General features: G+C 36.7%; 3 protein-coding genes and 4 non-coding genes across 7 annotated transcripts in view; 6 read left to right on the forward strand and 1 right to left on the reverse strand.

Moving 5' to 3' along the window:
* The window catches only part of LOC128257682 (NAD(+) hydrolase sarm1), a 41,072-nt gene extending 39,165 nt beyond the window's left edge, over positions 1–1,907 (reverse strand). The window contains 2 exon segments of the mRNA XM_052988800.1: positions 618–742; positions 1,084–1,907. Of these exon segments, the coding sequence (XP_052844760.1) occupies positions 618–742; positions 1,084–1,627 (669 nt within the window). The 5' untranslated portion in view covers positions 1,628–1,907.
* A 1,642-nt stretch (positions 1,908–3,549) lies between these two features.
* On the forward strand, positions 3,550–4,475 carry LOC128257690 (uncharacterized). Its single transcript, XM_052988807.1, has one exon. It carries the CDS (start codon positions 3,880–3,882, stop codon positions 4,438–4,440), a length of 561 nt encoding a protein of 186 aa, XP_052844767.1. The 5' UTR covers positions 3,550–3,879; the 3' UTR covers positions 4,441–4,475.
* Positions 4,476–4,613: 138 nt separating this feature from the next.
* Positions 4,614–9,596, forward strand: LOC128257688 (uncharacterized). Its single transcript, XM_052988805.1, has 2 exons — positions 4,614–5,439; positions 8,941–9,596. Exon 1 carries the CDS (start codon positions 4,656–4,658, stop codon positions 5,394–5,396), a length of 741 nt encoding a protein of 246 aa, XP_052844765.1. The 5' UTR covers positions 4,614–4,655; the 3' UTR covers positions 5,397–5,439; positions 8,941–9,596.
* On the forward strand, positions 5,642–5,724 carry Trnal-cag (transfer RNA leucine (anticodon CAG)). Its single transcript has one exon. It is a non-coding gene; the product is annotated as a tRNA-Leu (tRNA).
* On the forward strand, positions 6,018–6,100 carry Trnal-cag (transfer RNA leucine (anticodon CAG)). The gene has a single exon. It is a non-coding gene; the product is annotated as a tRNA-Leu (tRNA).
* Positions 8,432–8,514, forward strand: Trnal-cag (transfer RNA leucine (anticodon CAG)). The gene has a single exon. It is a non-coding gene; the product is annotated as a tRNA-Leu (tRNA).
* On the forward strand, positions 8,798–8,880 carry Trnal-cag (transfer RNA leucine (anticodon CAG)). Its single transcript has one exon. It is a non-coding gene; the product is annotated as a tRNA-Leu (tRNA).
* Positions 9,597–12,013: the final 2,417 nt, after the last annotated feature.

Consider the following 12,013-nt stretch of genomic DNA (forward strand, 5'->3'; position numbering starts at 1 on the left):
ATATTGTCAAATAAGTTGATATATTTCAAAGTAAAATATAAAATCAATGTGTTTGTTTTGTCTAAATTAGTCTTTCTTTGAATATAACTTTTTAGACAAACAAAATATATATATAATTCCCAACTCTATATATTCTATCAATAAGTTATTAATTATTACCCAATAATTGTCGGATATTTCTTTCCTTATAAATCAACTACACATTGATTATTTCAAGTGTATGCAAAACTATAATCAAAATCAGGGGGGTTGTAAAACGCAACGAATTAGGGATAGCAAAAGCTTGAGTGAGAGTTTATGGACACCATAAAACCAGAGAAGAGCTCCAAGTGAGTCATGACCTTTGCTCGCTCTGCTTATTTATAAATAGCCATCGGCAATTATTACGAGTGAGAATTTATAAAGCTAAAAGGGCCGAAGTCTCTGCAGTGGGAATGTTTCAGACGTATGTGTGCTGGGAATACCCTGTATCTCACCCTGTATTTCTATTTTTCAAATAAAAACAAAACCATCATTTTAAAAATTGTTCTTCAAATAAATAATCTTCTTCTATAAAATAAAAATTTGTTTCTTTCGTTTCCCATTAAATTTAGTAAAAAATGTGTGGCTGCACTTACATTTCCGTAACTTCTAATACTTGAAGGACTCAGACTGAATAATCTGCCCAGCTGGTGGTGATGCGTTGGTGATCCATTGCTGTTAGCCGATGATAAATCCGTGAACATGGGCGAGTGGGAGTGTTCTATTGAATAAATATTGTTGAATAATATAATAATATATATAAATATTTTATAAATAAATCAAATAAAATTATAAAATAAAATAAGACTTGCTAATTTGTTTTTCTTGATATATTAGTTTTTTTTACTTTAAATTTAAGCACTCGAAACTAAAATATATTAGCCAAAAAAATATTTTTATTATTTAAATTCCTAAAAAAAAAAGATCAGATTGTAATTTAAATTATTTTTGAAAATGGTTTGTTTTGGAGTCAGTAATTTTGTTCTTTATATTAGATGGTGTAAAATTTGTAATCTTTAGTCAGTTCAGGATTCTCTTTTGGTATTGTTTCTTAACACTTACCACTCAAAACAGGCGACATGTCCTTGGGAAAGGCGAACAGATCGTTGTTGTTTCTGATGTCCGATGAGTTCAAGGTCAGGCTGGGCTTACGAACCCCCAGGAAATTGGATGCCGATGAGGCGCTGGAACAGCCGCTACCTATCCCCGCTCCCTGAATTCCATAGCCCATACGTGTGTGGGCGGTGGTGGGCGTGACATTGGGCAGGTGATGAGATTCCAATGGCGAGGCGGACTTTGGTATTCCACTGCCACTGCTGCAACTGTTGACCGCTGGAACGCGCTTTAAAATCGGTGCGGGTGGCAACTGCGAGGGGGAGGGCCGGAAAAGTCCCACACTCGGTGGGTGGTTCGGTGGGTCGCCCTGTGATTTCGGTATTGCTAATCGAAGAGTTTGCCGAGCAGCTAGTCTTCTTCCAGGCGCGTATTTATTTCCAGGCTGCGCAGTCTGGGCCGACTGCGACTGCGGCAGAGGCAGCGACGTTTGCCCAGCACTCTCAGCGTGGTGAGCTTGCGCTGCTGTGTGCACCAGCTGCGGTGAATTCATTTTTCGCTGTTACTCTCACTGTGGTGAGCTGTTAGTCCTCTGTTCTCTTATCACTCTTGTTGGTTCTCCCACTATTACTGTTAACTTAACAGCTGCTGTTACTCTCTGCTGTTATTCTCTCCGCTTATTTGTTTCTAAAGTTGTTGTTTATTCTTGATTTTATTATTTGCTCTGTTTTCGGTGGTTTTGCTGTGATTGACACTTTTTGTTTTGTTTATTTTGTTGTCGATTAAAATTTGATTTTTCTGTTCTGTTTATTCGTTACAATATTTTCTGCAATTTGTTGTTGGTCTTTAGTGAAATATTAGTAAAATAAACCCTGTAGTCGAACTATGTTTCTCAAATGATTTTGGTGGTTTTTTTATATATTTTTAATATACTTTTATTTTGAAAGATTATGTAAGCCTTTTTCAAGGTGGCAGTAATTATTTTAGTTTATTTGCTGTTGACTTTTCGACTGGTTGAACCTTTTTGTTCATATATACTCCTCTTCAGGCACTTGTTTAATTTATAGCTTTTGTTGTCGACGCTTTTTATCAATGAACGGCTGATTTTGTTGTTGCCGCTGTGCATTCAGGGGAACTGCAGCGATTGCATAATTATATATGTATGTATGCACAAGCGTGAGCAAACAAAGTAAAAAAAAAGGTAAGCAGTAATATAAATTAAGTTACAATTGTTGTAGTTGTTGATATTGCAATTTCTTGGAACGTGCCAATTTTGGTTTTTTTTCTTCTCTTCTCTTTTTTTTTTGTTTTTGACCCACTCGTTGCAGCCAATACCATAAATGTTTTTCTCTTTTTTGTTTACTTTTTACAATTAACCTGAATTAATGGTTAGTGATAGCAGTAATCAACAACAGGGATTGATTGAAACGAAAAACGTTATCTTCTTGGAACCTGGTTGTTTCCCACACTTTTTTTCACTGCAAATCGGTTGAACAAAGCATTTCAATTTTCCACCGCTGAACTTGAGAATTGCTACGTGGTCGCCGGGCAAAATGTGAAATCTCCAACAATGAGAAATCTCCGTCCAATTTTCGTGACTTTGCGTGGGACCAGCGACCATAAAAGCCACACGCCATTTAATTCTCGGGTTAATCTGTAATAAATATATACACACATATGGTCATCAGTATATAGCGAAATTCGTTTTAGTTAAATTACTTGGAAACGTGAATGAATCTTAGACTGTTGTCTTTATTTGTCTAGAATATTGTGGGTTGAAAGATCGTCGGAACTGAGATTGCCCTTGAACTCGGTAAAGAGAACATGAGAATATAGTTCGAACCAATGAAGGAAATTAGAACTGAAAGATTTCATTATGAACTATGAAAATAGCATACAGATACATTTATTTAATCAATAACACTTCTTTATATTGTACATTTTAAGTCCCAAATTAATTGCACTGTCATTTCAAATTGGTAATAGACACTAGACGGCAACATATTGTACATCACGTCAATTACTCTCTTTAATTGGTCGCATATTGACGAACTTTAAACCACTAAATTGGAACCCGTGAAACACACATTCATCCCTGCAATTTATTGGCAATTTATCAATTAGTGAATCGTTAGCCCACATGGACAATTGCAGTCGGCAATTGCAGTGCAAAAGCCTGGCTGACAACTAATTAGCAACAATGTCAGTTGGAGTGCACACACTGATTGATTGCCAAACGATTGCCACGAAATAATAAGAGTTTCGTTCAACGTTCTCAGGGGTTGCCAACAATTAGTACGATTTAAACTCTAAAGTCGAAGTCGCAGAGCGATTTGCATATGACAGGGAGATACTGGAAAACCAACAGACTGGCGGACAAACAGATTAAACAAATCCAAAATGCGAATCGTGAAAAGCCGTTGGCCTCTGGTTTGCCTTAAAGAGCCGCAAATTTCTTGCATATTTGCACACGGATTTACAATAAATTGCAATTATGCAAATTGTGCGAGTCGAATGTTTTGGAGCCGTAGCTCTCCAAACGGCCAAAGATGCCAGACATTAATCATGGCCAGCAATTAGCAATTATTTATATTGACGGGGCGTGTCAATATCTGGGCAATGATAAATGATTTTGGCATTTTTTTGTGCACTAAACTCCAGCCCTGGCAAAAAAACAAACTCGTACTTGGTATCGATTTAAATCGATGCGGTTAATCGTAGGTCAAGTTTAGAACCTAGTTGGCCTTGCGTTTGTATTATCTGGAAAAAAAAAAATAGGTTGACTCCTTTACAATTAAAACAAGAATGAAAATTAAGGCTGATAAACTGAAGAAAGTTGACTCGTCTGCTAAAGACTCAACGAAATCACCTGATTTTCAACAAAGGAAGATGAAGAAAAAGGCTGAACAATTTAAAAAAATGCATTTGTCTGCTAAGGATCCATCAATTTCGCCTGACTTACAGCTTAAAAATAAGATGGCGCCCTTACTGAAGCCCGTTCGCAATGGTATTTCCTCAGGATTTGGATTCATGTGGTATTCGATCAACGTGTGCAGCGGTAGATGTAGGAAGAAACGATTCTTTATCAATCTAACGCGTTTCCCCAGCCTTCTGCCCAAGGTCCTTTCAAACACCTTGGAGTTTATCCACCAACCGAAGTGGAGCACCATTTTCCTTTTGACGTCGCCGCGGGCCTTTATGAGCTATAAGGCCCGCTTCCCGATGACTTCTATTGTGACGGTGGTACCTGCCCGTGGCACCCAGACGGGCACCCAAACGGGCACCCAAACGGGCACCCAGACAGCCAACCAGACGGGCACCCAACTGGAACAACGCCCCAAAAAAAAACCAAATTGCGCAAAATAAAAAACGATAACTAAACAACTAAAATAAAAACTACGATTCAAGGATAACCTTTTACGCTCTTCTTTCTGATTTACTTTACCAAACTTAAGAAAATGTTTAAGCATAGAAAGGTTTTTTTTTACGTGTTTACTAGATGTTTCAGCATTAACATTTTTGTTTTATACAAAGCAAGCTGTGATTTTTCATTATCCGCTAAGTTCCAAAATTACAACAAAATGCCAGATAAACTACTCATTAATACTCTGAAATCCTTCAACGAATTAACAGATGAGAATCAGAAAAGGTGCAAGGAAATCTTCGAAAGGCCACTCCCTCTTAAACTGCAAAGCAATAAGTACATAAAGTTCACAAATGATATCCTCAAAGAGTTCCCGAATGAAACTGAAGAGAAAGCATGCTTCTTGACTTTCCAAATAATATCTTTGGATATCAATTACAGCGTTCTGATATTTAGTCTGTGTGGCGTATTCGAATGTTTCCATTTCGTTTTGTATGCCAGTGTATTAGAAGATGCAAAAGTACCAGGAAAAGAGCAATTTGTCAGTGATGTTTTAAACAATTTAATTAAAACTGAGATACCCAAACTCAAGCAGTTCAGCATAAAAATTATTTTACTTCAAAACCATTTGATCAACCAGAATTTCGTCAAGATTCTCTCGGATATGAAGCAGAGCATCTGCGAAGATTTTTTATTTATTGCTGATTCTGGATACTGGCGTTACTCTAATTTACATAATCCTTATGCTCAAAATGCCAGTTTTGCGATCTTAAATACATCGATTTCAGCGGAGAATACTGAAGGTCTCTTCAATAAATACAGGAAAACAGCTGAGAACAAGAATCTTAACTATCTAAGGCAGTTTGTAAATGATTACTATAAGCTATCCCTCGTACTGTTGGCTGGCAAACCATCTTTTAGTCTGCACCTTTGTACCTTGGAGCGATTGGATAATTGAGTTGATAATCTGCAGTCACATCAAGGCATTTAAGGAGCACAGGGTAACTCGAAAATGGATCTTTCAAATTTTGAGGGCATTGATCATCATCTAAGAGCACTAAAATGGTCGATTTAATTGACAGTCCTAATATATAATATAATTGTGGGATTTCGTGGGCGAACGCAAATTTTTTATTTGGTTTCCTTGTTTTTTTTTTGTGTGATCGTAGCTCGACAACAGGTTTTAGCACAACCGCGATGCAAGTCAGGATGGCCGAGTGGTCTAAGGCGCTACGTTCAGGTCGTAGTCTACTCTGTAGGCGTGGGTTCGAATCCCACTTCTGACAAGACTTTTTTTTCTTCATTTTATTTTGCAAATAGGTAATTAATTCTTAAATATCTTTTCTAATTCAAAAAATTAAGGGAGTAGAACTTCTAGGGCATAAAAATTCCATTGCAATAACGTAAAGTTTTCATTGCTTTTAGTAAACTTATTTTAATGTTTTCTGTTTCAATTTTTTTTTAGTTTCATAAATAATTAGTAATGTTAATTTAATTTCTAATTTTACAAATTTTGTACGATCCAGTCGAAAGAACTAAAATTTCGCCACATGAATTTCTCGTTCTCGCTACTTTTATAGTCAGGATGGCCGAGTGGTCTAAGGCGCTACGTTCAGGTCGTAGTCTACTCTGTAGGCGTGGGTTCGAATCCCACTTCTGACAAATCCTTTTTTTTTATACCCTAGCTAAAGATAAGCATTGAAGAAGACATTTTCGACACTATATAGTATATATATACTTGAATATAGTACGCATACAAAACAGAATATAGTTTGTTTATTAAAAATATTTAATTTTTGCAAGGATATATAAATTTGGCTTGCCGAATTGAATTCAAAGAATTCATAAATTAAAGCCATATTGGCATAAATTTTTCAAGATTTTGTTTATTTTGCCTTCATGTGTATATATTGATTGTGGCGTTTATCATTGCTAGCTTTAATGGTGTTTTACAAATGGGTGGGGTGCAAAAACCCCTTAAATCACACAAAAATAATTTCGCTCGCCATGCTGACAGTTAGTCTTCTATAAAAAGTTCAAGCCACTATCTTGTTGGTGAATAGTGCTCCATTCCCATGATATTGGGTAATCGAAGGGGGCATTAAAGTGCATTAGGCGTGCCGAAAAATGGCTTGTCACGGCCTGAATATTACTGCGCTGCAAAGTCATTCATCAAACGTTTGACCGTGAGGAAATGGTTCGTTTGGGCATTAATGTAACAAAGTACAGGTTTATGGGCAGAGGAAACCCTCCCCATCCCAATTAAACACACAAAATAGCGCTGATAACTAACCCGTCCAGACCTTGTACGACAAATGGATCTGCTTCCCGTTCCGAATTTGTTGACGCAGTGGGTTTCGCGATACTCTCTGCATTCGCTTACTGATGATATAGAAGTGACCCAGCCAAATGGCATTGAGCCCCTGCCCTGGAAATGCAGAAATCAAAATCCAATCCAACTGTGTCAGCTTCGACTTGCTTTGTTTACAAACAAACAAAGCAAAGGGAAATGCACACTTCACTTCATTTTGCTTATTAAATGGTGTCAGTTTTATATTACCCTCAGCCAATCCGCAATCCCCCACCTTTCTTCAATGCTGTCATTTCTGTGGGCATAACTTTTTCGCGATTTAATGGATTTTTGATGCATTCTAAATGAATAAAAATTGCGTGCGCAATTGTTGCTCGACTTGAGCAACGCTGCTGACCCATTTCGATGATTATAAATGAGTATAACTTATCAAGCGAGACTTGCCTTGAAACTAAACTGGGTTTAGCTGTCTGCTTCCCCCTTTTTTTACGCTCCATCACTTCGACTGCACTATAATTTGTTTATTCTAACTATATGGGGAAGGGAAAGGCAACAAGTTCAATGGCAAAAATAATTTCTCGCCGCTTGTCAAAACATTTTTCAATTTGATTTTGAATTTGTTCGTTTCGATTTGGTTATTTTCCTGCGATAAACAAATAATTAACGGAAAAATGCGCAAATGCAAATTACGTCCATTGGCAAACTCATACAGATGCCTATGACCATATCTATCTGTACTACATGCGTATGAAGATGTCGGCATCTAGTCTCTAGTCAAAGGCAAGGCATAAACAATGCCAGTCTATTCTTCGGCTGCAAATGTATCTTCCCGAGCAGTGTGAAAATCTAATTTAAATATTCCTCTATGAGTAGTGAGCGGCGGAAAACTGTCGTGCTGTTGCTGCTGCTGGCCAAAACTCATTAAAATATCCATTTCCCCAAAAGCGCAATTTGCAGACTCTCGCGACGAAAAGTTTCGAGCAGTCGTAATAAATAATACAAAATACTAAAAGACAACAAAAGACGGCCGCCGCTTAATGAGAAGGGTTCGGTTTTTTTTTTCGGTTCCGTTCCCAAGGCGGGCGCCACGCCCCCTTGAACCGGATTATTATTAGCCAGCTCGTTTTTGGCTCGAATCGAAGAATGTTGCGGGTCTTGACCTCTTTTCCAGTTACGCTTTTTGGGAAATCCACAGAGATATTTATATACATATATTGTATATTCTGAAAGACCTTGTTTTCTTTTGTTCGCTGGCAGCGATTGTCTGCGATTTCAACGCCTGCCCAACCCCGAAACCCAGAGATAAGATATATCTGTATGAAAACGACTTTGTAAACAGTTTGTCGGCATTTGTACAAAGTGCAGCGGCAAAGCAGCTGATCGAATCGATTTAATTTGCAATTATTCCGTCATAAAATTGCACAGTTCTTGTTACCTAACCCACAATTGGTTTTCTAATGCCAGCAAATTAACGTCCACAATTATTAGCCGACAATACAAATAGTTAATACATTTTCAAGTCACAACGCTCAATTTATCCCAAGAAAGTTAGTTAATTTGCATAAAGGCTCGGACAATCTGGTTGATTCGTGTTATGGCAGTTTTCTATAAACAACTTTTTATAGCAGACGTCCAGTAAGAGAACAAGCGGAAAACGCGCATTTGGTATGCTCATCCCATGTGTCAGGATGGCCGAGTGGTCTAAGGCGCTGCGTTCAGGTCGCAGTCTACTCTGTAGGCGTGGGTTCGAATCCCACTTCTGACAAGATTTTTTTTTTCATTTTTATGAATGAAATTAATTAAATTACTTTTTATACGAGTTATCTAATTAAAACGGAACAAATCTTACGAATCCCTTGCAAATATTAATTGCATTTACTATAAGTTGAGAAGATCTAGTGCAGATTACGTTTCATTTGTTTTTATTTTAATTATGTTAAATCTATTATCTTATAAAAAAAATTAGCTTTTAATTTAGATAATTAAAGAAAAACACGAAAAAAACAAGATTTCCCTCAGAGCATTTTTTAGTTCTCGCTACTTTCATAGTCAGGATGGCCGAGTGGTCTAAGGCGCTGCGTTCAGGTCGCAGTCTACTCTGTAGGCGTGGGTTCGAATCCCACTTCTGACAAAACTTTTTTTTTCGACTTTTTAATTTTAATCTGTCTAATCAAATTGTTTATTGTTTCAGGTTATTTTGGCCAGTTTTTAGTTGCCTCCTAATAAGAATAACATTTCGATTGTGTGAATCTAAATAAATATGCTCGTGTGTCGGTGTTCTGTTCAAGGCGTAAACAAAAACATGTGCAAAAGGCCAAAACTTCAATCAAGTGAAATGGAAATTGAAAATGTACATTGGAAAAACATGTGGGAATACGCAAATCAAATTGTTTGGCCAAGAGAGAAATAACGCAGGCGGCAGGTCATGCGGATGGAACATATGTATGCTTCCCGGAATTGCCAAAATTCCGCAATTGCGGCTCCACTGGGGCTCGTTGTTTTCAGACTATGTGGGTGTCGTCTGTTTAGTTTTTTGGGAAAACTAATTTGATTTTAATAAACTTGTTGCTTGGATAAATGGCAGCTATTGCTCGGCGTGGAAGGTGATAACTCATGGCGCCTTCGCCGTCTGTGTTTAACTTTTAAATTACTTGTTGTTTTACTTTTTTGTGGGTAATTTATTCGGCTGCCCTTTCATTGATTGACTTGACTTTTATGTGGATTTTTATAGGCGTTGCATTGACGTGTGTATGGGCAGAAAAGCCGAAAAAATCCCCAAAAATGTATACAGTTTCGGAGTTTATGACTCTGCAAGAAATACGCCTTTATGTTCACTCAGTCACACACAAACGGAGAGTCTTAAGTGCACAGAAATAATTTGGGTTTTGTATGGAACGATTCGATAGTTTTCTTAAAAAAAATTAAGCTGACATAAGTTTTAAAACATTTTTATATACTTTTCCTTTTCAGATTGAACGGTTTGTAAAATAACTACGTTTTCCCAACAAAATGATTTACAATTGATTATATATACATATATTTGTAAATGGAGAATGACCAAGTTCTTAGTCATTTTAGACGTGATCTAAGAAATTCCATTTTGAGAAAATGTTGGGCAACGGCAACCTACAGAAATACGCCTTCGCTTACTTTTAAATTACCCAGAAATAAAAATGGAATTGTTATATGATCTTGGTAATAAGAAATGTTTGGGCTACACACGAAAATATTCTTCGAGAGCAATCAAGTAATATAATAAATTAAATATTAAACCAAGAGATTTTTAGATTTTTCAGTGTAACTTTGAAAGGTTAAATGTTAAACTTACAGTGTTCGCGACTTTTATGCGATTTATCTACGTTTTACTAGCGATTCGTTGGCGTTTTTTCAGATAAACAACGGAAGTTGTTTCTTCTGGATTTGCGATTATATGGAGAGGATGGCAATTGGAAATTTTCGTTTTCTCAAAATTCCTGCAAGTCAATCAACCCGTCATTTTATGCTGTTGATAATTCATTTTAGCTTTTTCTCTTCGTCGACTTTTCGCCTTTTGTTGTTGCTATTCTGGTTGTTATTGCTGTTATTTATAGGCGCACACATGGAAGCGCAGCCAAAATAAAAGCGCACGCACAAAACACACACATGTCACACAGAAAATTTGTTTAATTGCACGTTGCCGGGGCTTTTTTTTTTAATCTTCCCTACATTGCTAAACACATTTTATAGCACGATCTCTCGTTTTATTATTATAATCCGCAGCAACAAAACAAAGATGAAAACACACAGAAACAGAAAACTTGTAAATCGCGCGATGTTTACTGCGACGCTGCCGCAAACGAATTCGAGGCGGAGAAACTTAAAACAATCTTTTAAAAACACAGAAATAACCATTTATGTTAAGAAGTATTCGTTTTCCTAACATTTCTGTTAAATCAAAGAGAGAGAGAGAGAGAGCGGAGAGAGAGCCTGCCAACTGAATGCAGGCAGCGAATAAGTAAAATAAGCTTAAAGCCGAAGATCGTGGGAGCAGCAAAGAGCGAATGTGTAAAAGCTTTTGAACAAAGAGCGGAAATGAGAGCGAGACGTGTATTAATTTCTTAATTTGTACGCGTGGGCGAGCTAAATCTCTCTCTCACACACAGGCATATCTTAAAACGCTGCACGTGCAATGCAAAACCTCAAAAACAAATAAATCAAAACAAAAACCAAAAAGATAAACACAAACGTACATATATGCATATGCATCCGTTACAAACTGAGAGATTTTGAAAAATAACCAAACCAATAACTTAAATGACAGTTGCAAAAAATACATAACGTAAGCAATTAAATAAAGGAGAGTTAAAGTTACCATTGTTAAAAATTGAATGGATTAAACATTTTTTTTTTGAGATTGTGGCCATACAAAAACAAAGTGTTCCGTTAAAGTAGAACTTCAAAAATAATTGATATATGTACATATGGAAATATATTTTGTAAAACTTTTTTTTGGAGAAAAGTAGGAACTACAAATTGCATCTATGTATGTATAATGTTTAAGACAAGCAGTGGGTACCGGCTTTTTTTGTGCAACTTGTTTTTAAGTGCTTTCTTTGCATTTTACTCCCCGCCACTCCACTCCACTCCACTCCTCCACCACCACCTACCCCTCCCTTTTCTGTATGCAAATATAACGTATACGCCCCCACAATAATTTGTTTTATTGCGGTCGTAAAAAAAAACTAAGCAGCAAAATGCGAAAAATACTTAAATATGTATTCGCTTGAGCCGCCAAAAGCCGAGACAATGAAACCTGTTAATTAACTTTGTACAAATTTGGCAGAAAAGTGTCGCGACAAAATAGCCAGGGCAAAAATAAGAAGGAGAGCCACAATTGATTAATGCTCCGAAAAGTCTTCGGTTTGTTTAGACCCCTCCTTCATTTATATTTTGGGTGTTTTCTGTTTGATTTGACTTTGAACTTGAAAAAGAGCATTGACTTTGCTCGCTGGAGTTGGAACAATCGAACTCCAATTGAAATGTTATTGAAATTGAAAGTTTTGTTGATGAACATTAAATTTGTATTTATGACTTTTAGCTGTTTGATTTAATATTCTCTTTGAGAACCACTTTATATATCACACTCAGTAAAACAAAACTACTTGATTTTAGGGCCAATTCCTTAATTTTAGGATTAATGGACTAAACATAGCCATAAATCTGAGCATAATTAATGTCTTAAGATCATGTAAAAGGCCATATGACCTTAGGTTATTTAAGGCCAT

The sequence above is a fragment of the Drosophila gunungcola genome, assembly GCF_025200985.1.
Source record: "Drosophila gunungcola strain Sukarami chromosome 3L unlocalized genomic scaffold, Dgunungcola_SK_2 000002F, whole genome shotgun sequence".
In the NCBI taxonomy this organism is placed as follows: domain Eukaryota; kingdom Metazoa; phylum Arthropoda; class Insecta; order Diptera; family Drosophilidae; genus Drosophila; species Drosophila gunungcola.